General features: G+C 32.8%; 2 protein-coding genes and 1 long non-coding RNA gene across 8 annotated transcripts; 1 reads left to right on the plus strand and 2 right to left on the minus strand.

Annotated features, from left to right (window-relative positions):
- Window positions 1–4,035: 4,035 nt before the first annotated feature.
- On the minus strand, window positions 4,036–5,488 carry LOC145959304 (uncharacterized). Of its 2 annotated transcripts, none has more exons than XR_014434973.1 (3): window positions 5,375–5,488; window positions 4,442–4,838; window positions 4,036–4,226 (listed from the first exon to the last, which is right to left on the minus strand). It is a non-coding gene; the product is annotated as an uncharacterized LOC145959304 (long non-coding RNA). The 2 variants fall into 2 exon arrangements; XR_014434972.1 differs by lacking the exon at window positions 5,375–5,488 and adding an exon at window positions 5,037–5,104.
- Window positions 5,489–11,560: 6,072 nt separating this feature from the next.
- Window positions 11,561–15,263, plus strand: Ints10 (integrator complex subunit 10). Of its 3 annotated transcripts, none has more exons than XM_083106889.1 (9): window positions 11,561–11,873; window positions 12,214–12,405; window positions 12,600–12,667; window positions 12,739–12,982; window positions 13,080–13,587; window positions 13,658–13,974; window positions 14,062–14,226; window positions 14,295–14,553; window positions 14,633–15,263. In XM_083106889.1, the coding sequence occupies exons 2-9, from the start codon at window positions 12,253–12,255 to the stop codon at window positions 14,797–14,799; spliced, it is 1,881 nt and encodes a 626-aa protein (XP_082963015.1). In that variant the 5' UTR covers window positions 11,561–11,873; window positions 12,214–12,252; the 3' UTR covers window positions 14,800–15,263. The 3 variants fall into 3 exon arrangements, with proteins under 3 accessions (XP_082963015.1, XP_082963006.1, XP_082963025.1); XM_083106880.1 differs by lacking the exon at window positions 11,561–11,873 and adding an exon at window positions 11,884–12,073; XM_083106899.1 differs by lacking the exon at window positions 11,561–11,873 and adding an exon at window positions 11,884–12,073 and having other exon boundaries at window positions 12,214–12,399.
- Window positions 15,076–21,980, minus strand: Sec31 (COPII coat complex component secretory 31). Of its 3 annotated transcripts, XM_083106854.1 has the most exons (15): window positions 21,667–21,978; window positions 21,198–21,400; window positions 20,794–21,113; window positions 20,575–20,678; window positions 20,241–20,486; window positions 19,877–20,152; window positions 19,423–19,782; window positions 19,215–19,338; window positions 18,824–19,129; window positions 17,549–18,744; window positions 17,323–17,418; window positions 16,269–16,337; window positions 15,906–16,154; window positions 15,685–15,756; window positions 15,076–15,617 (listed from the first exon to the last, which is right to left on the minus strand). In XM_083106854.1, exons 2-15 carry the CDS (start codon window positions 21,398–21,400, stop codon window positions 15,429–15,431), a joined length of 3,810 nt encoding a protein of 1,269 aa, XP_082962980.1. In that variant the 5' UTR covers window positions 21,667–21,978; the 3' UTR covers window positions 15,076–15,428. The 3 variants fall into 3 exon arrangements, with proteins under 3 accessions (XP_082962980.1, XP_082962986.1, XP_082962991.1); XM_083106860.1 differs by lacking the exon at window positions 17,323–17,418 and having other exon boundaries at window positions 15,079–15,617; window positions 21,667–21,974; XM_083106865.1 differs by lacking the exon at window positions 15,076–15,617 and having other exon boundaries at window positions 15,848–16,154; window positions 21,667–21,980.
- Between the last annotated feature and the right edge of the window lie 3,095 nt (window positions 21,981–25,075).

Raw genomic sequence — 25,075 nt, forward strand, 5'->3', positions numbered from 1 at the left:
TAATTGGACGTTGGAAACACATTACAATACATATGTGTACAATGTGATGAGTTTTTTTTTGCAAATATAGCAAATCCTATTTTAGTTTTGTAATTTTCATTTTTATTAGTATTATTTTTATACTCTTGTAAAAAACATATCTAATTGCTCCTTAAAAGATAAAAAAATATACGATACACATTTTTCAAGTTTAATTAAAATCTTGTGTGATAGAGTGTAATATTCGACTCAATAATTGACAGGAAGGCGAATCGATAAGAATCCGAAAGATTGACTCTGACGGTGTTTACTCGTCGCATGTTCCCTCGATTCGAAAATCGTTGTCTGTTCACGAGAGTTTGCGAGAGGAAACTGTCCTTACCCCGGTTTTCTCTCCTTCCCCTCTCCTTCCTGCCATACTGGCGGTAATAATATAATTCAATCCAGGAGAATGAGCGAGCGAGCCAATAAGAGACCCTCACCCTTCCCCCCCTTTAATCGGGTTACTTCGTTACTGTGTTACTCCGTTACTCGCCACGGTGATATCAGCGGAATATCAATTATAGTGATTAACCAAGACGCTCGGCGCAAACTTGGACTCTCTTGGAGAAACGCGGGACGGAAAGAGCGAGGAAGAGGTTCACGGGGTTTAAGATGAGGATAGGGAAAGAGGTGGAGGAAGAGAGAGAGAGAGAGAGAGAGAGAGAGAGAGAAAATAACATCTTTTGTCGGCCGGGAATTAGTCGAAGGAATATTCAAATCCGACGTCCGTTCGTGCGACGATCTTCGAAGCACCTCAATTAAAGGCGAAATATCGCGAGAAGAGAAGATTCGCTTTTCTTTTACCGTTTGAATACGCTATACTTGACTCTACGAGGAGGGATTCTCTCTCGAAGAATGTTTATCCGATCTCTCTCCGGATATTTAATATCTCGATCTGAAATCATGTTAAATACTTTTACAATGGATTGCGAATAAAATGGATGGAAGTAAATAATGAAATCGCACCTCTTTTTATTTCATAATACGTAGATTGAATTTTACTTAGACATAATAATAATAGTAATAAATAATAATAATAATAATGACAACAATAGTAATAATAAGAACAATAGTAATAACAACAACAATAATAATAATAATAATAACAATAATAATAATACTAATACTAATAATAATAATAATAATAATAATAATAATAATAATAATAATAATAATAATAATAATAATAATAATAACAATAATACATAATAAATAATAATAATAATAATAATAATAATAATAATAATAACAATAATACATAATGAAACAATAATAATATATAATAATAATTTTAACAATTATTATAGTCATTAATTATAACAATTATATATCGTAAATTTTAATTATTCACAAGTCACAATATTTTCATATATCATTTCAAAAATTAAAACAATAAAACTTATCAAATTAAAAAATTAAGATAATTATATGTATTCCGAAAAATGGAAAAATTAAAGGATTATGTAGATCACAAAAATTAAAGTTAAAGTTCTCATTCGTTGGATTATATTTCTTATATTTGTATAAAAATTTATTTCCTGTATTAGTATTAAAAAATTTGACATTGAAAATCAATATAAAGTTTAATATTGGATTCCAAAAATAAGAAAATGTGTTATTTTGTATTAAAAAAAATCTACATCTTTTTATTGCTCGCAAAGAAATATACTCAAATGTTTTAATGTCACAAATAGATCGCTTTTATCATTAAAATACAGATCATGTTAAAATTTTCGTTCAATCTCTAAGAGAGAATTTTGACAAATATTTAAGCATTACTATGTCTTTCGATCGTCGCGAATGGGAGCCCGAAGTGGAATCCCTGTCAATTATCCAAATCCAATGGCCAGATCTCGCACTCGTCCTGATCCTGAATATGGACAATAAATTAGACACGGGCTCATGATCTGGTAAAATTCGTGGCCCGAGGCCACATTATAATAATGCGAGGAAACGGATGAAGCCCCCCGAGGATGGGGTGATCCTAACATGAGCGTGAATATGTATCGCGACTCATATATGTGCAGCTGTGTCCATTGTCGACTCGGTGCGTGGATTAACCAACCGTAAATGCCGAAAATCTAATTGACGAAATTCAATTTCACGTCGACAATGGTCGCCGCGACGGATTATCGCGCGCGTTGCACGGCGTGTACTTTTCCAAAAATTACGAAGCCTCGAAATCAGCTTCGATGAAATTTCCTCTCACATCCCTTTCTCTCTCAAAGACGATTTGACACGGCCAAAGGATTCGCGCTAATGACTCATTCTTTCATTGGGAGAGGCCACGTGGCAACGTTTTAAGCTGTTCGATAAACTTTACAGAGTTTCTCATTCTCGATAATCGTGTAAAACAGATATTGTATAAAAAAAGGTTTTACTTGGAAACCGCAATAAAAAATACATCAATTCAGCTATTATTTAGATGCATTATTGAATTAGAATTTGTAGCAGAATATCTTTTTTTTACTGTCAAATAGTTTTATTTTAACATATTACGATTTTACAAAACTTTAGGATTTATTGTATTCTTATGAGTTTATATTTAATATAAATTTTATATTTAATTATATTATTTTTATATATAACATATATATATATATAAATTTTATATAATATTCTTTCTATGCCATTTTTTCTATTTGGAATAATCTCGTTAATCAATATTCGTCTGCTTAATATAAACATGCTTAAGGTCGTAATACTCGTTCGTTATATGTATATCATTTTTTTGCGATAAACACCGTTAATCCCTCTCTCGTGTCGAATTTTTGTCAGAAAGAGCGCTTTCGCGCGCTGCGGCGTGATATTAGGTGCTTTCCATTTACATCAAAACTCAGATAAATCTCACTTCTGTCTTTCTTTAACATGAATGTTGAAGAAAGACAGAAGTGAGATTTATCTGAGTTTTGATGTAAATGGAAAGTACCTATTTTCGAAGTTTCCATCAAAAAGATCAAATCACCATTTTTCTCTTCCTCTCGCTTTACACAGAGAGGGAACGGCATATTAAGGGTGAATTATCGCAGAATCAAAATAATTCGATAGATGGGGTAGCGCGCGTATTAGGGACGAGCAATTTCTGCGCGTTGGGGTGCCAAAACATCTCGTGTGTATTCGGAAAAGTATTGTCGCAAAAGAGATTGCCGTCCTTTACATTTATACGTTAGTTAAAACTCCATCTCATTGGAGTTTGGTTTATACTTTATCCTATTACATACTACAATTTTTGATAGAAACATGACATGAATTTGAACGAAATTGATGAAATATTGTATATAGAATAATTATAGACTAGGACTCACCAAAGTCAATTCTTTTCACATCGAGCGCATTCGTATTTATTCATTTGGGCTAATTTTTTGGGCGTGAACGCGTCTATTAGATTTTCGTGTTATGCTCTAGGGCAGATTGGCGCCGTGGCTTGGAAAAAGCGGTGTTAATAAAGCAGCTGCCAAAATTGAAGCGATAATGTTCGCACAACAATTTACACTGTCTGATATTGTCGCGTTGACAATTATTTCTAAAATACTCGCAATAAGTCCAGCTAAATCCCTTTCCGAAAAATAAAATATGATTTGAATACATTAAAATATTAAACCAATATCCAATTTTTAATGATACACACATTGTGTTTTCGTATTCGACTCTAGGATCGCAAGAAAGTTAAGATAAGACAATAATCATAAAAATATTTATTAGTTTTGAAAACTTTTGAAAACTTATAAGTCTCATCTTGATTTTTGAGTGAATCTTTGTAATAAAAATTTTGATCGATTTTGATCGATTTTTATCTCTTATGGATTATCTTATCTCGATTTTGTTAACAATTTTTATCTAATATAATTGCTTAAAACAATATATATTTAATATAATTTTTATAACATAATTTAGGATAAAATTATTATTATTTATATAATTCCTTTACTTCTCAAACATGATATACATATATATACATATAAAGGGTGTTCCATTTTAAATGACTCACTGGAATAACTCTTTAGGAAGGCACTTTAGAAAAAAATGTCATATACAAAAGTTGTAGGATTCAGAGAGGAACATCTGATGGTGATCTTGATCTTGACTTAGGGGTCAAGTTTGAAGACTTTTTGAAGGTCAAACTTAAAAAAACTGAAAATTTTAAATGGAAACCCCTATTTCTCATTACATATTCTTGTAGCTTATCTTGAGAGCTTTCCAAAACACTATAATTAAATTATTTTTCATTAAGTACTTTTTGAGTTATGAGACTTAAAATAATTTCTTAATTTTACATAAACTATAAAATATCTAGTAAAATATTCATTTTTCATTATTAGCTCTATATTTTTATGTATGAAATAATAAGAAAAATCAATTGGTGTAAAGAAAATATATATGTTTTTTTAGAAAAAATATGTAATTTGCAATTAACAGTTACATATTTTTTCTTTCGAATTGTCTTTATCAATCGAGATTCGACTGAGAGAAGACAAACGAGCCGTGTTTAAAATGCAGAAAGGCAAACGGTAGTGTGTCAAGGGCCGTCAGGTGGTCGTTTTAAAAGGACACAATAGCTCAATTCGGGACGGGAAAATCCGCTGGCTAAATCTCCCATTCAAATGGACGAGCTCAATCCCTTGCGTCAAACGGGGTGCCTAAGTAGGTACTTAGTTGCACATTTGGCTTGAAATTTGTGATAGCCCCTATCGTGGAGGAGCATCGTACACACGAGACCGAATTTGCGATGCTTATCGGCACTTTTCTGTGATCCGTGCGAATGCCTAATCACCATCACATATTTCGAGCTTTGGGAGGGGGGCTCATCCTTATGGTTACTATAATAACATTTTATTATAAGTTAGTTGTACATTTTTCCTGTTTCAGCATGTTTTGATGTAAGCATCAAAAAATTGAGTTATACATTAAATTAAGAATGAAAGATTTTAATAAAATATCGAACTATAAGAAAAAAGTCGGTTACTCGATCATTGGTTATCGATTACACAGGCCTGCGAAATTTTAGGTTTAGTTACATAAAGCAGAGCAGGTGAATCTGATAAAGCTTTTAACGTTGAAGACAAATCTAACAGAATCTCTAGCAGAATCTCCGCAAAATTTCTTCAACACGTTCTTGAATAATTTGTGGTTAAATAGTCCAAAAATGGTTATTTCGACCAATTTCATGAATTTATTATAAGGGAAGCTAATTTTTTAAATATTTCTACCAATGGCATGGCATAGTATTGGTCTTTACCTTTCAAATCCACTTTCGACTGCCACTGTACGATTTTTTCTGAGATATACAAGTTATAAGACTGATTTTAATAGAAAAAGTTTCAAATAAAAATTAAATAAAAATTATACCTTTTACCTTAAAAACGCTTTTATGTTCTACATTATTATGTTATACATTATTATTGTTGAAGCAGTATTTTACGAGAAAAACGCAATTTCTGTTTATTTTAATAAAATCGTTAAAATTTTAAGTCCATCTACTATTTTGGAGTGCGTTATCATCTTAACCTATCCTTCGCATGGAGAGTACATACGTGAATACAGTGAGTTCCGCCCTCCCCCTATGGAGGGGCTCCACTTCCAAAAGGAAATACTACTGTACAACCTAACCCAAACCTATTTATGATTACAAATTAAAATTCAGTTTGGGGATGGATCTTGCTTTGTGTGCAAAGTTACAAATCTATGCAAAATTATAGAAACATGGATGTCCCAATCGAAAGAACACCCAAAATATTAATTTGCATTTTTCTCATAAAATACTGTTTTTTGCAGTAATAATGTATAGAACATAAAAGTTGCATTTTTAAGAGAGGTACAACTTTTATTTGAAACTTTTTCTATTAAAATCAATATTTATTATGATAATAAAGAAAATAATTACAAAAAAAATTATTTTTTTCTTCATTTTGACTTTGAAGATAATCTTGTCGCCAATTTTCATTGTCACATTCGTAATAAGCGCGCGCGTTGAAATGCATTAGTATATAAAATTTCAGAACAATCAGAGATATGCCCTTTTCGGAAGTGCACCCTTTAAATTTCATATCTTATTAAATTTCCGATTTTATTAATAATATTAAAGCTTATAATATATCGAATTTTTATAATCACCGAGTTCTCTTGATTCTTTATAAAGTTAATCACAGGATGACATTTCACGAGTTATCCTAGAAACTCTCAATATTGTTTTCTATCAGTGTGAACTCCTCCTTTAAACAGAGCCCTTGCGTATACAATTAGTCGCGATCGCCCGCGGGAGCTCCGATTACGCCGACGGGAATAATTAGTTTTAATTGATCCGCCCTCTGAAACTTATCCCGCTCCCCGTTGACGCATTAAGGCCAAAGTTATACGGCCCGCCAGGAGGTTTAGGTTTTGCGAAGCGCGCGCGTGAGTAGGCAGGTAAGGTATACACGTACTACGTGACACGGTTGGTAAACCCGAAGCTGCCTTTGTTAAGCTCGGATTCTGAGTGCCTTTGATACGTGTACTTGCACGCTAACTAACCAACCTAAGCTATCCATAGTGGTTGCTGGCTACGTGGCTGTACGCGACATATACAGGGTGTTTTTCATCAAATGCGAGTTCTCGTTCGATCAAAAAAGAGTTGCTTCAACGGAGAGTTTATTTCTAGAAATAAAAAAAGTTCAAAGAATTTAAGAGAGAGAGAGAGAGAATTGTCTTTTAGAAATGTTTTCCTTTACATTGTTTAAATTTTATTTTAAAACAAATCTGTGTGACCGAGAAGAGTATACTATCTATGTTTATCAAAATTTAAAAATTAACTAAATTTATTAAGAGAAAATACTTGTCAGAGAATTTGAAGAAAAACGTCTCTTAAATATCTATACTTTGATTATTTACCCCAGTGTGTATACACACATTTAAATATATATACACATATTTAACTACTCTATGCTGCTTTATCTGATAATATTCAGCAGATTTTCACGAAACTGTAAACACTTGCGCAAATATTTTGAGCAATATGAATAAAATTCTAATAATATCACTCGAAACAATCTTTTTTATTTTGATAAATATTAGCTTTTTGAAATACTTCTTTTATGAAAATTATCCAAAATATAGATATTGTTTATATGAAATATAGACAATTGCTATATCCAAGCACAGTTGAATAGATTTTAGTAAAATTACATATTTGAAATTTATGTTCACATTTATTTGACATGAAAATTGTTTAAAAAAAATACTGGTTGCAAATTTTGATTAATTCTAAAATTTTTATTTCACTTGTATCACGTGTAACTTCTTGTCGCTGAAATATAAATGCGACTGTAAGTGTTTATACTTATTAATTCTGTATCACAATGTTATATCGAGAAATATATAATTTTATTTTTCCCTCTTATCTCATCTGAGGTTAAGCTGAGTATTGATTCGAATCGAATGTTAAACGCTATCCATTTGTCATGATTTTTTTCGTGCACAATCGACTATAAGCACGAGTATGAGCTATGCGAGCGATATATATCCAACTCTATGAGAATTGAATTTCCTCGGTAATTTTAATGCTATTATGGGAACCACCATGGAGGAGAGACAGAGAAGAAACTAATACAGCCACCGGCTGTGCATTCCTAACCGCCTTGTAGATGCGAAATTTAGTTGCAGACGAAACATGACACCATTGCCACCCCATGGATCTCGACTCGAAATATATATATATATATATATATATATATATATATATATATATAACTATATTAACTATATATATATATATATATATAACTATATATATATATATATATAACTATATTAACTAATTTCCATTCGACAATCTTCTCTCGGAAGATGAGAGAGAAAAAATGCATTATAGAAAAAAAATCTTACGATACACAAAAATTAATTTAATAATTTTTATTTCAAATTTTTTATTTTTTAATAAATCATTAATGTTTTACTATATTTTATCTTTGATTTGAAATACACGTTCTCCAATTATATAGATATGTTACTTAAAAGTTAGTTAAACAGTTTATATTCTTTAATTTTTAAAGAAGAAGGAATATATATTTTTATAAAGATCATTATGTATTGTCTTGTGGATCGTAAAAGTAACAATAAAATATATGTATGTTTCTTAGCTAATTTAATTATTAATATTTCCAATAACGTTGAGACAAAAAATATCCTCAAAGAGTATTGCTTTGTGAAGAGTTGTTTTGTTCTATCTCTAGATTCTCTATACCAAGGAAATCAGATGGACCATCGATGATAAATCATCCTTCGTGCAGGTTAGTTCTGAAAAGGGCAGTTCGATGGCGATTTTCCATTTTCGCGCATAAATCAAGATCGGGTCGATGAAGCTTTATTTCCGATACTTAAGTCGAGCCCGCGAAAAGCCGTCGGATACAAAGCCAAAGCGCCATAACCACTTAAGGGAGCTTTTGTGGGAGGCTCACGGGATAGAATCTGCGTCTCATGGAGTACACAGTATAGCATAAGCGGATTTAAGACGCTCTGTTATATCTTTATAAATGGAACTACTCGAGCCCGTACGCGGAAACGCCTCCATATCGCTCAGGGGATTTGCAAAATTACGTCTTTGTTGCCCGCCTCGCGCTGTCCCGGGAAAAATCTCGAGAAAAATCGTCGACCTTTAAGCCGCCAGATCGACGCGGATTGTCTGGCAATTGATGATGTCGGTAATTGAGACGATATAATATAAGCCATTGGGATGCTTTATCGCGCGTATTATAATTGAAATGGAGGACCCAGTTTTTATTCTAATAGCAGGAAAAATTAATAATTTTTAAGAATTTTTTTCAAGAATATTAGAAATGATTGATCTTTTTGACATTTGTTTTGTAATGTTTAAATATAAATGATCAAAAGATCAATATTTTGAAATCTTGGATATTTATTTTTTTTAAACCATGGATTAATATAGATCAAAATATAAAAATAAATCTATGTCTGACTGTCTAAGAGCCATGTGATATCCAGTTTTGATTGATCCTCTAGATCTGAGCAATTCCCGCTCATATTTGAATCAGACAAATCTTAAACTTTATATAAACATTATATTTTAGCAACATAAATAAAAAATAAACGTTTTAGAGAAACTAAACATTATGATTATTTGATTAAAATATCGAAATAATATATAATAATAAGAAATAAGACATAAGAAAAAATTCCTTATATTTAATCTTTATTTCATTTCATATAGAGATTAACAAAATAAAATATGAATATAAGAGAAAATAAACAAACGAAACATTAATTTAAATATTTTTTGTACCACAAAACATGAATTAAATACTTTATAAATCACAGAATCCACCCATTATCTTTTTTAATATTTTTCTCACTTTTATGTCGTAAACTGGTAGACTGAGCATGCGTGAATCAAATGGTGATATTTTCAACTTTTGATTCCGACCGGAAATACGCCATCCGGATCGGAAGTTGAATTTTTTTAGGGGAACATGGTACTTTTTATTAAAGTTCATCACAGTTACTTTCAAGGTCAATTTTAAGATTGACAGAGGCATTTTTAGAAAAAACGTTTGATACAAAAGTTTCTTATTTTTTCACGTACAATTCCAATCTGTAATAAAAAGTATCATGTTCGCTAGGTGGCGAAAAGAAAAACGCCTAACCCGAAAGTGGGATCCATTTAAGACAGTATAATATATAAGGCCGCAGCACTGGTCCCGCGAGTCGTGGCTTATCGGAAAAAAAAGAGCGCATTAGCTCGAAGACTGTTATAGCTGTATCTCTTCTTTTGTGAGAGGAGCTCAGAACTCCAAAAGTTAGCCGCAACGATTAATTTTTTTTTATGGCGAATTCCGCCATATATGTATCATAGAAGATAGAATAAATATCCACGAATATATGAAAAATAGCTATTACAGATGCTGTAGATATCCAAATGTCCGCAATTCGAGGTTTCATAAATATCTACAGGATATGTAAACTAATATCTTGTAAATATCTGTAAAACATTCAGTGAATATTATATATAAATATTTATTATACTTGGTGTTAAAAAAGTCTGGACACGGTCGAATATCTCGATAAGGAAGAGTTTTACTAGAAAGTGTTTCAGACAAAAGTTGTATGGCTTCGAGGGGGCCATCAGATGGTGGCAATGATTTGACCTTGGAGAGTTATTTGAAGATCACGTGAAGGTCACCGTCAATTTCTTAAATGGAACTCTCTATTTTTTATTGCATATTCTTGTAGCTTATCTCGAGAGCTTACCAAAACACTATAATAAAATATTTTTCCCTCGAGTACTTTTTGAGTTATAAGGCTTGAAATCATTTCTTAATTTTACATAAACCATAAAATATCTTGTAAAATATTCATTTTTCGATTATCTTACCTTAATACTTTTATGTACAAAATAATGAGAGGAATCAATTGGTGTAAAGAAAACACATAGTTGCTTCGAAGAAAAAATATGTAATTTGCAATTAACAATTACATATTTTTTCTTATAAATAACTATGTGTTTTCTTTACACCAATTAATTCCTCTCATTATTTTGTACATAAAAGTATTAAGGTAAGATAATCGAAAAATGAATATTTTACAAGATATTTTACGGTTTATGTAAAATTAAGAAATTATTTCAAGCCTTATAACTCAAAAAGTACTTGAGGGAAAAATATTTTATTATAGTGTTTTGGAAAGCCCTCGAGATAAGCTACAAGAATATGTAATAAAAAATAGGGAGTTCCATTTAAGAAATTGACGGTGACCTTCACGTGATCTTCAAATGACTCTCCAAGGTCAAATCATTGCCACCATCTGATGGCCCCCTCGAAGCCATACAACTTTTGTCTGAAACACTTTCTAGTAAAACTCTTCCTTATCGAGATATTCGATCGTGTCCAGACTTTTTTAACACCCAGTATAACTTATAAGATCGAACTATGAATACCGGCCATAGAGGCTGTTCAAATACGGATTCCACCTAAATCGGGGGCCATGACCGCTCTCAAGCTTCTCTCTGCTATAGAAATCAAAATGAAAAAGGTTTTCGTTTATTTCTCATCCCAAAAAGCAAAAATAACAACAAAAAACGCGAATAACTAAAATTGACAAAAATATATTGTCATCAAGGGTTCATGCAAATATATAATTTGAATGAGCCGCTTGTTGGAGCCAAAATGGCGAATGATTGAGGTACTTTGTAAATCTAGTGACTTTATTTGCCAAGGCGTGAATGCGCCCTAAGGACCCGGATACAATGGCCGCACTCAGCGGACTCACTGCCGAATAGCAACCGAACATGATTGGTTTCTACTTTCAAATACGATGAATCAGAGTCGAATTACATTGGAAAATCTAGTAATGTTGCCCAACTGTTGAGTCCGCTGAATGTGGCCGATGCTTCGTTGGAAACTAGAGGTCTGTTTTTTATAGCTGAACTGGCTGCACTGGACTGCACTAGTTCAGAAGTTATCCTTTTTATTCTACATTGGGAGGAAAAAGATAACTTCTGAACTAGTGCAACCTAGAGATCCTCTAATCAGAGTCACGAAATAACGTCAATAAGGTTGGGTCGGCAACGCCATGTTTTTACTAAAACCGAAAAGTATTGGTTGGATTCCAATTTTTTCGTCTCACATTTGCTGCCCATTTTGCTCTTCGTTCTTTATCGCGTGGAAAAACTTTCATTACATATCCTTTTTCAGTTGAATTATCACAATTTAATGCGGAACAACTAGGCATGTAATTTTAAACTATTTAGTAAAAACATGGCGGCACCAATCGAAATTGGGGACGTTATTTCGTGACTCTGATTAGAGGGTCTCTAGTGCAACCCAGTGCAGCCAGTTCAGCTATAAAGAATAGACCTTAGACCAATGGTAATCTACCGAGAAATTAGTGACCTTTCTCTCTTTTTCGCTCGAAAAATTGATGAATAAAATGATAAACAATTTTTACAAGACAAACAAAAAATCAGAAATTGAAATTAAGAGTTAATAGCGATATTTATTTGGCATGTAATTGGAAATATTTGCTGTTAGCTAAGATAAATCATTTATCATCAATAAAGAGCCCCTATGTAAGAGAATAAACAATTTAATATTATATGTTTACAAAAAAAATTATGAGAGAGGAAATAGTGTGGAGAGAGAGAGAGAGAGAGAAAGAGTTGTGTATATTTAAGTTACATATAACAGGTGTATTTTGTAAAAATTTTAGAAAGATTACGTTTTCTACATCTAATATTATATACACAAAATGTTGGAAAAACCACCTGGTCCGGATAATCAATTATCTAAGGAAGATTATTTAATAAGGAGAGCTAAAGAAGCGTTGCCGATCGATATTTATGCTGCTAAATCGTGGCTAATTACTGCAAAATCTCTGTTTCCTCATAGTGCAAAAGTACAGGTTTGAATATTTCATCATCTTATTAACTTTTTTCTTTTTTTTTTACTTTCAAATTAACAATAATGATAATTAATTATACATTCTGAAAATTAATGGTTTAAATTTTACAGTAACTAGGATTGAAACTAGTGTATATAGTTGTATAATAATTGTACAGATGTACAGTTGCTTAATTCTTTACGTACTGTTTTTAGTTTGAGGCATATCGAATCGAGAAACTGTCAAAAAATGTCAAAGAAGCGGCAAAATGTTTCAGCGAAATGTGAGTACTGATTACTATGCAAAATTTATATATATATGCTACTCTTTTTTTTCTAATAATCCAAAATATAGATTCCAAAATTTTCCGGACGACCGTGACATATGGAAAGAAATAGAAACGGTAACAACATGCCTTCGTTTGGAGCAATGCGATAGTGAGGCAGAATTTTTGTGCCAAATGTTTCAACATATTCCACAGGATTTGCAACATAGATTACTTATCATGACAGCCGATCACAGCGAAGACACAATGGAGCATTGCAAATTATTGCTTTTGTTGTTACGTAGATTTCCCCAAACCATAGCAACTCACGGAGTATGTATCTCAATCAAGATATATAAATTGTTTTAGTAAATTAATTAAAATATGTAAAAGTATGTGCTTCTTAGAAATTATCTATTTATCATTTTAGCCACGTTTGGTGGAGACTCTCTTAACCGCCGAGAAACATAGTCATCCAGGCCGAGCTGTGAATGGTTTCAGAAGATTATTAGCATGCGATGCATTACCATTGCTTGGTGCTGCTCCTGTAGAATTAAATCCTCGTCTCAGTTTAAGATTGCTATGTAAGGCCATAGAATTTTACTTGGCATATATACAGCAGCCGCAGGATGCACATATTCAAAACCCATGGGACAGATTATTCCAAATTGTGGAGTTAATAGGCAAGAAATTGGGATGGGAGTTGAGCAATTTATTTTCTACGCCTTGGAACTGCGAGATGTACAGCGATAGATTGCAACAGTATGCAATTGCGCACAATACAGGCTTATGCGACGAGCTTATAGTCAGACAATTATTGATGTGTACAGTTGTAACATTATTAAGAATATTAAATGAACATGCCACTCTTATTAACAATGACGAGACAATGTATTGCCTAGTAGAGGCTTTTGGAGAAGGAATACATTCCTCCACAGGTAAAATATTATATTTACAACATTCAAATGATTATAGCTTTATATTTACTCCTTGAATTCTGTAAATCAGAGCCAAAGTTGAAAAAACGAAAACGAGAAGAAAATACGAGTGTATTAGTAACCAGTGATAGCGATTACAATGGCAATGGTCTAGCATTGGCGGTAAAATTGTGGGACTTATTACACAGTAGTGACTATCTTCAGAGAGAAATCGGCAAACTGAGTCAACAGTTACGATTAGATTCCTGGTTGAATCCATTCTTAACAGATTTGGCGATGTATAAAGGCTTACATCATGAAGTGCTGGCCAGATTATCACAAGAAGGCAGTAATTTATCTGTTAATCTTCGTTTGGCTAGTATGTGTTTCTTTTTGAGAGATTATAAGGTGCGCTATTATTATAATTACATGATTTTTAATTTCATATATTTCCCTTCTGTTTTCAAAGCTATTAAAAATAATCTTTTTTTTTAGGGAATGTTGGAACATATTGTTTTGGTAGCAAGTTTGTTACCCACTGTGTCAGGCAAAATATCTCACAATTTGACAATTCCAAGCATAAGACATTTACATTATTTGACTCTCGCCCGTTTCTCTGTTTTACAATATTGTTGCAAATTGCTTCTTTTAGCTATAAAGGTAATATATGATTCGTATTGACGAGAGAGAGAGAGAGAGAGAATATAAGATTATAATTATGATTCTAGGAAAATTTCTCTTTACTTGGAAATGTCGGGGACTTGGCTATTGGACATGCTTTGGTCCTAATACAGATAGATTGGCCGCAAGAAGCCAATACTTTGACTGGAATAACTGAAAGAATTCTTAATCGCGGAAGTTTTGCTTACCCGTTATTCCAAACGTATATAATATGCGTAGATATTTTAGAAGAATTAACATATTTATGGACTGAACACGGTGGTGGAATATCACTGGACATAACTACAGGCGCGGGAGTTTTACAAAGTACATTTCATTCGACACATGTTTATTATATTGCTTATATGATAAATGTAAATTAAAATAATTATAATTTGTATTTTAGATCGCCGTATCACTACTCGTGGTGCTGATAAAGGAGTGCGCGAGGAAGTGAAGCAAGCCATGCGTCGACTAGCTGCACGGGACGGCATTGATCCTTTAGACGAATTGTTACAAAAATTCATAGTCAATGAAAAAACTGCAATTCTGCATACTTTAATTATTTCATGAATTAATTTTGGATCTTGTTCTAATTTTGTCATAACTTGATACACGGCAAAAATTTTATATATGAAATATTTTGTGAAGATTTTATATGGAATAATATATAGAGAAAAATTCATGTCCAATTAAAAGAACATATTGCTTTTATTTATCGCACAAAATTTCAATTTACATATTGAGCACAAAACTGGAAATAAAAATTTTGAGATTTATGGAAAAAAAATTTTTTTTTAAATTTTTATTTCTCATAACAAATTTTAATATCATAATTATATACATATATAATTATTAAAACAAATTTTTCATATTTTGCCTTGAAATTTTTATATATAGATATCGTTTGTAAATATATTTCGTTATTTTTTTTGTGTATACATGTATATAACAATAAAAGATTATTAACGAAATTATATAAAGCTACTTTGAATTCTAATAAAATATACAATTTTTAAAGCAGAGTATATAAAAACGTGGATAAACGATGTATAATTCAAGCTTGAATATCGCTATATGCTACATTATTGATATACTGATTATTATATAAAGTTAATGCAAATAATCGTCGTTAAGGATATTTAGAATCATAAAAATTCATGAGTATACAATATGTAATGTGGGCAATTAAACGTATGATTCTATCTAATGTAAACGCTTAATTGAAGGGCACTTAGAAGTAATACTTTAATCCCAGGCATAAAGGAAGCTATTTGACTAAAATCTGGTCCTGATACTAATTGCGTATGTAAATCTAATCCTCCTGTATAATTGCCATTTTGTATCATTTGTGATATCTGATGTAACCCTTGTAAAGTATTCTGAGATAACTGTAAAAAAAAAAACGATATAATTATAAATTTTGATAATGCATACAATAATATATAATTGACTTACTATATTCTCTCTAAGACAATCATATAACACTTCCAGTTTCCTTGATACATCTTCTATCTTCCTTTTGATTTGCTAGAATAATAACATGAATTCAAACATCTGATATGAAACGGTAAAAAAATGTAAAATTAGTATTTAAAGAAATGAAAATTGTTACAGTTACCTTATTATTACAAATATAATTTGTATACATGTATAATAATAATGTCAATTGCTCTTACTGGATTCTTGGCATTTTCATAACACTGATTTTTTAATTCATCTAATATCGTTTTTAGATGCACATGTTGCTCGGGAATAGGTGCTTTAGGTTTTTCTGGTTCGACCACTTTTGCAGTAACAGCAGGCATCGCAGATTGTAATAATGGTTCAATTGGTTTGTTAACTGGCGCAGTATTCAATGTGCCTTGACCATATTGCACATTGAAAGGGGAGTGAGACTCTTGATAGAAATTATCTTGTGATGATGGCTAAAGCAATTGATTCAAAAAATATAACCATACAAATAATTATATTTAAAAAATACATGATTATTAAAAAAATATGAATATATAGAAATCTTTTTATATATATGTAAGACTTACATTCGATTCTGGTTGACTACTTCGCAATGGATGCAAAATTGGATTTTGCGGTTGATATTCGGTTTTTGGCTGAAAAAAAATATAGATGTCATTTATTCTTGATGATTTATTCTTACTTTAAACTTTTCAGATTCTCTCAACCACTTTACAGTGGTGATTGATGACGCATAATATCTATAGCATAGTGAAAATAAATGAAAAGCTTTCAACAAAATTCACTTTGATACTTGAAGTGATAACAATAAAACAATGCATGAAAAAGATTATTGATTCTTGTATAATTTATGATAAAATTCAGATGAAATATGAATAATCAATAAAAATCTGTGTAATACTAGTTTCAAAATTTGCAAAGTAATTTGAATTCTTTGCAATACACTTATTAGTTTTATATCACACATGTATAAAAATGTCACATTATAATTCAGTTGGATTAATTATATTAATAAACTATAGGAATACATGGATAACAATCACAGAATGTCTACTGCATACATTGCTCAAATTTTGATAAAAGAATATTTAAAGATTTTTTTATACAATTAAAAAAAAATTTATTACTGTTTTACACTTATTAGTGTTTTACTGTTTTCCATTCATGTGAAAAGAAAAGTACAGAACTACCAAAGTTCCAAATGTTACATTTGCCAATGTAAAGAAAAAAAAAGAAAAAAAACCTTTCACAAGATTTATCACTTGCATATTATCATTAAAAATTACAATTAAAATATATGCATTGCATATTTTGTCAAATCATAAATATAAACAGAGAGATGAATAATATATTTTAAAGAAATAATTCATAGCTTACTTATTGCCGACTGCTTACAATATAAAAAAAAATTTTGAAATTTAAAAAAAAAATTTTAAATCTTAATAAAATTCCAGACAATTCTCCAATTCTTCCAGGTACAAAGAAAATCCCTGAGAATTTCAGATTTGCCATATTTTTCCAAGGAATAGACACTCTGAATCTCAATAATAGTAAAATGTGTATGCTACATATTGTGAGATGTTATAGAATGTAACATTCTCAAAGTGTGAAAACAGCTACCTTAACGTCTACACCCTTCGAATGCTTTGCCTTCCATTTTTTGGTACCCGCATGTTCCGCGGACATTTCGTTTGCGTTGTATAGTGCCAGTACTGGCTACATAATTTTAATACATATATACTTATATCAGTAATGTAAATAACTTGTACGAATAAAGGAAAATAACGTGCAGGAGCTATCGATCGAGAATTAAACTTATTGTACTTGGATGAATAAACTGATTTACCTGCGCTTTAAAACTTTTCGCGATCGGTGGATCATTCCAGCCGGATGCTTGTGACGACAATTGATGCACGTTTCCGTTCCCATGTGTCTGCATTTGCGAAGGAGACTGAGCACCGATAGAATGCTCATACATTTGAGTTTGAGGCGTGTTTTGTTGCAATGGGGGCTGAATTATGTTCGGTTGAAGCGGCTTGTATGGTTCGAGTTCTTTAGGATTACTCATAAAACTTGGTGGCTGGCTGGCATAGGTATTACTCGACATGGGAACTTGAGGTTGATATGCATTTTGTAAAGAGTAACCAGGAACGGGGGCGATTTGTTGAGAATTGTACAATTGATTCGATGACGGATAAGCACTCTGACTGTACGCAGAAGTGGATTTTACGGATGGGTCAATTAGATATTTTGATCTCGATTGCGGTCCGACACTGGACGGCCTCGAACCACTACTCAAACTGGAACCTGACGGAGGTGGAGGAGGAAGTGGCTGGGCAGCTGGAATTTGATTATATGAATGCGGTGCGGAATATTGATCATAGATCGTAGATTGCGTTTGAGATTGAGGAGGTGGTGGCATTCCATACAACTGAGGATTCTGAAGTGTTTGATTCGTAGAAACTCCATAAGTCTGTTTCAGTGGAGTCGTGTTCCAGTACTGGACAGGTGTTGTTGTCTGCTGTAACAGCGGTTGTTGTAGCGAATTGTACGTGTTTTGCAAATTTTGCGCGGGTGCTGTCTGTTGTAATGGTTGTTGCAGTGGATTGTATGTATTTTGCGACGATCTTCCCGGTACAGTCTGCTCATACTGATGATAGTTTTGAAGGCCCGCAGGTTTTGGGACGCTTCTCTGCTCCTGTACGTAACTCAGAGCCTTGCACAAACGATCTCTCAACATTGCAACTCTCTGTTCTTGACCATTTCCGAGATAATTCAGGGCAGCTTCTAAATCACCTTCCGCTGCCAACATCTCGGCATATTGTGACAGCACAGAGGCGATTCTGTCTTGCATATGAATTTCCCTGATGCCCTGAAGCTCCAAAGCTTTCTGCATTATTACGACTAACTCTACCACCTCTTGAATATCGGCGTTGGACACTTCAACCAATTTATTCAAGTTGCCGGAGCAAATGTAACAGATTTGCGCTTGCATTTTAAGAGCGGGGTTTTCACACGATGCCAAACGATCGCCAAGCATATCTATTATATACACATATCGTGTTATAAGATATAAATAATGTGATAAAATTATTTCTACATTTGTGATTTGCATACTTACCACATAGAGCAGATCGTTCCTGCGTACTGGAATTTGTAAATATACCGACGAGTGCCTCCTTCCAGCATTTTATGTCACTATTTTTGACAACTTCCGCCCAATTCTCGCTAACTAATGAATTGATGAGAGAATTTAATGCATTGGAATGTTCCGAAAAGTATCTGTACTGAGTACGCGCCAACAGCTCAGGACCAGCGGCCATCGAAAGAATTATGGCATCGGCGTATCTTTTGCTAGTAAAGCATAACGATACCGCGGCCTCAATGTTTCCCAAGAGAATAGCTTGGGTGATAAGACCATCCTCATCTGGAAAACAACGTCAAATCAATCATTGAAAAATTCCTTCTTCTTTTATCAAACTATAACAGAGATATCATTATGTGCTGATTACCATCAGAAGTATTTATAGTGTAAGTACTATCTGCAGATTTATTTGACGACACCAGCTTCTTGTCTTGTTCTTGCACAATGGCACCAAACGCGGTATTGCCAACCATAACATTTCCATTCAGTACCTATCAAATGAGAAAGATGTATAATTTATATTAGAAGAATAGGAGAAAATGTACATAATGCAAGTATAAGCAGTCAAATCTTACATTGTTAAAATTAGAAACACCTTCTATAATATTGCTGATGTCATCCTGAGATACAAACTGATTCAATTTATTATTCATTGTATCAATATTGTAGCCCAATAATTCCAATATACTCTTTGTCACATTATTATCAAAGTAAGCACGTACACAGGACCAGATGTTCTTAGTATGCTCATCTGGAGATTTCTCCATCTTTTCCTTACAGAATTCACTATATTGTTCAGTCTCCAATGTTGCTTTCAATTTGTTTGAACGTTGAATAAGATTTGGTTGTGTGATTACTTGTGATATAATAACTGTTCTGTTTATTAAATTTGGATCGGCAGATTGATTTTTAAAAATTACCAATTTACCACCAAACTAAAATTCATATTAATTTTTATTAGATAATTCTTATTTTTTATTATAAATAAATAGTGTTTGTTTGATTCGTAATGCAAATTTAAAAACTCACTCCAAATGATGCTCCAAATGGTCTCTTCAACCATTTGGGAGCTTTCGTTAATACTGCTGTCGATCCTGTTTGTACTGTAGATTGGGCAAAGGGATCCATTCCTGGGAATGAATCCATCATCTTGGATGTTTCTTGCTGTTGTTTGCCCAGTAAAGAGTAGACAACAGCATGACCATCAAAGCTGCTGCCAACAATTAATCCTGGATACCTTGGACACCAAGACACATCAAAGTTCCATTGTGCTGTTTGAGCTAACTCACATATTATCTCACCATTCTATAGTTATATAAAGAGTATATGTTAATACTTGAGTTTGATCAATTTTTCTTTAATTAATAATTAAAAATAATCCATTATACAATACCGGTGCGTTTGAATTGGGATTCCAGCACAAAATTCTATTATCCTTAGCACAGCTCAAAAGTAGGTCCGAATCATGCGGATTCCATGCAATTGAAAGGATACCACGCTGATGTCCTTGCAACGTTTTTAAAGGCGATGTTGGAACTCTTACATCCCATAACTCAATAACAGGCGTTTGATCGTCCTCTGATGCTAAGCACAATTGTGTTCCAATGTCTGGATGCCACTGGGCAGCTTTCCAACGTACCTATAGCCAAAACGTAATAGTTGCTTGAAGATAGTCTTTAAATATATTCTTACGTCATCATTCAAGATGAAAAAAAAATATTGTATACCCTCGAGTTTGCATCTGTCAATTTAAATATCGGTTTTTTTTCTTTCACATTCCATATAATGCAGTATTGTGAAAATGTAGAGGCGAGAATGTCTTTCAAGTGTACTGTACAATAAACAAGAAAGTATAACATATTAATTTCCAAAATTAGATTGGCATGGAAATAAACTATTTTTGACATCAGCATGCAATTTCTTTGATTATAATCTAATAAAAGCACCTTGCTTGTTCCAAGCAATGTGTTGAACATCCTCTGATTGTTGACTTTTAGAAAGAGTTGTCGGTGTACTTGTATTAATATCCCAAATATAGATCTCATTTTCTGTCGCACCTGTAGCTAATTGGTTTTCTTCTCGAAAAGGATTAAAATCCATTGCCCTAACAGGACCGGTATGTCGACGAGGGCTACTTATCAAGCAATTACTTTCTCTGGTTAATAACTTGGCAGCGGAATAGATTTTTATAGTGCCATCCTCGCAACCTCCAACAATTATACCTGTCGGATTATTACCATATGATCCCCAAATAATTTTGTGAAACCTATAGAAATGATAAACCTATAGAAATGATATACAATAATGGCAAACAAAGTAACAGATTTAATTTTCCATCAGCTATACTGACCTGTGATCACTAGGGACGCTGACCCGTAGTTCCATTTCATATCCTGGTTGTTGTAAATTCAGCGAGTATAAGTCTAAACTAGCAGATGTACTGAAACTCGCATCCAGTTGCTGTGCCGCAGTCCCAGCAGCTAGCATAATGGGATGTTGAGCTGGCGGAGACCATGCTACGTTCACAGTCTTCAGCAGTTCTTTGACTTTCATCTGTATATACAATATAAGAAAAATCCTGTAATCTATCCCTAGTTTCTTGAAAAATAATCTTATATTATTAGTCTTGATATTGAAAGAGAATGTTTCTTGACAGCTAATACAAATAAAAGGAAGCTCAAGTAATAGAAATTAATTGCATAAATTCCGTAGATGTCAAGAAATGTCAGCCGCATTAAATAAATCGGGATAAAATTTATATCGTCATTTCTCAAACCATAATGGAACCACATGGTAACGTAAAAATCTCAGTGTCTTACCTTGATAGTATTTTCGGGCAGTTGTAAACAGAGATTTTATATGAAACAGAGTTAAAACATGTATATATTTCTCTTTCAGGTCTGTAGTTCTCTGGTAATGACCTAGTGTCAAGTCGAGTCTTCCAACGTGGCGAATAGCGTATTCGAAGCGAATTGATGACACTGTCGCCCTCTTTTGGAATGTTAAGGAAGTACATAAAAGGTTGTTCTTTATTGTTGAACTTTCTGCACTGGCGTACAAGTGTCACATCTCGGTGACAAAAGAGGATTCAGAATATGGGCCTGAATCCTCTTTCATCGATAAAAGTGCCTCTAAAAGTGGCTTATAGCCAATCAGAAGGCTTATAAGCCACTTTTAGAAGCACTTTTATCGATAAAAGAGGATTCAGAATATGGGCCATTGGCTACAGGCCACTTTTAGAAGCACTTTTATCGATAAAAGAGGATTCAGAATATGGGCCTCAGAATATGGACCTAAAGCCGACGGCACACACGGCACATTTTAGTAAAATACTAAAAATGCACCAATCAGAATGCAGCATTTCTAATATTTTACTAAATCTTATCAAATCCAGTACAAAAAATTGTACCGTGTGCCGTAGGCTTAACTTTTCCCCTAGATATCTCGGGCCGAAATCACAGACATCTATACTATATACTAGACCGCTAACTTGCGTCAAATACATGTCCACGAAATTTATGTACTAAATTCTCACGCATGCGTAACGTTGGTGGACAGCAGTCACGTTTGTGATTGGTTGATGTTATGTACAATGTACATAAGTGTAATTTGTGTATAAACTTACAGTTGAATATAAGTTATTTTTAAATAATATATAATGTTCTTCGTTTTTAATTAAAATTTATTACAGCCTTTAAAGATAAAATATATCAAAATATTTAAAAGGTGTATGATATAATTAAAATTAAGATTAAAAATACAGGGTGGCCCATTTTAATACATCCAGTCGAATATCTCGAAAACTAAGCCCGGGAGAGAAAAATGTTTCAGACAAAAGTTGTTTGGTACTTTTTGAGTTATGAGGCTTGAAATAATTTCTTAATTTTACATAAACCGTAAAATATCTTGTAAGATATTCATTTTTCGATTATCTTACCTCAATACTTTCACGTACAAAATAATGAGAGGAATCGATTGGTGTAAAGAAAACACGTAGTTGTTTTGAAGAAAAAATATGTAATTTGCAATTAACAATTCCATATTTTTTCTTTAAAGTTTAACTCGTTAAAGGAGGATTTACATTGCATCCAAAGCCCACTGTATCCAATCGGACGTCATACATCGGACATTGGATGCAATGTAAATCTTCCTTTAACGAGTTAAACTTCGGTTAAAGTAAGTTGTGGAACTGGGCCTTTAAGGGTACCTTCCGATTCACGCATGATGCGCATGAAGTGACAGAAAATGTATAGTTCATATTTGATCTTCAAACCAATGGTACCATCTTATGTCCCCCTTCAAGCCATACAACTTATGTCTGAAACAATTTGAGTGGATCCTTTAAACTGGGACACCTTATATATAAAGGGTGTTTCATTTTAATCGCCCCAGGAAAATATTTCGAAAAATATGAAAGATACAGAAAAACGTTTCAGACAAAAGTCGTTTGGTTCGAAGATGGTGTCATTGGTTTGACCTTGAGTGAACGTGTCAAGGTCATATGGAGTTCAATTTTGTTTTTTTAAATGGAATCTCCTATTTTTCATTGCAAATTCTTGTAGTTTACTTCGAGAGCTTTTCAAAACACTAAAAAAACAAAGTTGAACTCTATATAACCTTGGCACATTCACTCAAGGTCAAATGACACCATCTTATGTCCCCCTTTGAACCAAACTTTTGTCTGAAACGTTTTTCCATATCTTTCATATTTTTCGAAATATTTGCCTGGGGCGATTAAAATGAAACACCATATATATATATATATGGGGAATTCTTTTTTAAATCAGCCACTCCCCCTGCCCATTTCAATTTTGGGGAAATAAATTTTTTTAGCACACAAAAAAATTTGTCAAGAAGTCTAGTTTTTGATGCCGTTAGGTGTTTTTAAAAAAAAAAATTTTCTAACCTCAAAAAACTGTCTAAAGTGAGGCATCTCGCAAAAGAATGCCATTTTTTAGTCAAAAATGATCGAAAAAATTATAATTCGTCAATAATTTTGACCAAATTACTCATTAAAAGTATTTTGGGGGTCGCTGAACAAGAATCCGATGTCAGATTTCAAATTCAAGATGGCGGATCCAAGATGGCGGACAGTATTTTTCTTACTGTTGACCGATTTCTACTAAATTCTGTATGTAGGGGTTTTTGGGATCGCTGATTACGATTCCGAATTCGAATTTCAAATTCAAGATGTCTGATCCAAGATGGCGGACCTTAATTTCAAATTCCAGATTGCGGATCCAAAATGGTGGACAGATATTTTCTTATTATTGGCTGATTTCTACAAAATTTTGTAAACGGAAGTTTTTGAGGTCTCTGATAACGAATTTGAGCTCAGGTTCCAAATTCAAGATGGCGGATCCAAGACGGCGGACATTACTTTTTTAAAAACAGACATTTATGTCCACCATCTTGGGTCCGCCATCTTGAATTTTGTAAATCAGACCTTCGTAATCAGTGACCTCAAAACCCCCCGCGTACCATATTTGATGAAAATCGGATGACTTTCAAACTTTTCATTCGCCATCTTGGATCCGCCATCTTGAATTTGAAACCTGAGCTCAAATTCGTTATCAGAGACCTCAAAAACTTCGTTTACAAAATTTTGTAGAAATCAGCCAATAATAAGAAAATATCTGTCCACCATTTTGGATCCGCAGTCTGGAATTTGAAATTAAGGTCCGCCATCTTGGATCAGACATCTTGAATTTGAAATTCGAATTCGGAATCGTAATCAGCGATCCCAAAAACCCCTACATACAGAATTTAGTAGAAATCGGTCAACAGTAAGAAAAATACTGTCCGCCATCTTGGATCCGCCATCTTGAATTTGAAATCTGACATCGGATTCTTGTTCAGCGACCCCCAAAATACTTTTAATGAGTAATTTGGTCAAAATTATTGACGAATTATAATTTTTTCGATCATTTTTGACTAAAAAATGGCATTTTTTTGCGAGATGCCTCACTTTAGACAGTTTTTTTGAGGTTAGAAAATTTTTTTTTTTTTAAACACCTAACGGTATCAAAAACTAGACTTCTTGACAAATTTTTTCGTGTGCTAAACAAATTTTTTTCCCCAAAATTGAAATGGGCAGGGGGGGTGGCTGATTTAAAAAAGAATTCCCCATATATATATATATATATATATATATATATATATATATATATAATTGTAATAATTCTCAAACTTGAAAAATATAGGAAAGAAGAATGTATAAGTAATAAA

This window comes from Camponotus vicinus, unplaced genomic scaffold (assembly GCF_025532165.1).
Source record: "Camponotus vicinus isolate PSW18456_S1 unplaced genomic scaffold, iyCamVici1.0 SCAF_1, whole genome shotgun sequence".
Classification (NCBI taxonomy): domain Eukaryota; kingdom Metazoa; phylum Arthropoda; class Insecta; order Hymenoptera; family Formicidae; genus Camponotus; species Camponotus vicinus.

Coding starts and splice junctions, on each gene's coding strand:
- Ints10 (XM_083106889.1), top strand. CDS start 12,253: ATGTTGGAAAAACCACCTGGTCCGGATAATCAATTATCTAAGGAAGAT. Junction 12,668..12,738: donor GCAAAATGTTTCAGCGAAAT/GTGAGTACTGAT, acceptor TCCAAAATATAG/ATTCCAAAATTTTCCGGACG. Junction 13,975..14,061: donor TCTTTTTGAGAGATTATAAG/GTGCGCTATTAT, acceptor CTTTTTTTTTAG/GGAATGTTGGAACATATTGT.
- Sec31 (XM_083106854.1), bottom strand. CDS start 21,400: ATGAAAGTCAAAGAACTGCTGAAGACTGTGAACGTAGCATGGTCTCCG. Junction 16,155..16,268: donor GTAGTCAACCAGAATCGAAT/GTAAGTCTTACA, acceptor CAATTGCTTTAG/CCATCATCACAAGATAATTT. Junction 15,757..15,905: donor ATGAAAATGCCAAGAATCCA/GTAAGAGCAATT, acceptor TTATTATTCTAG/CAAATCAAAAGGAAGATAGA.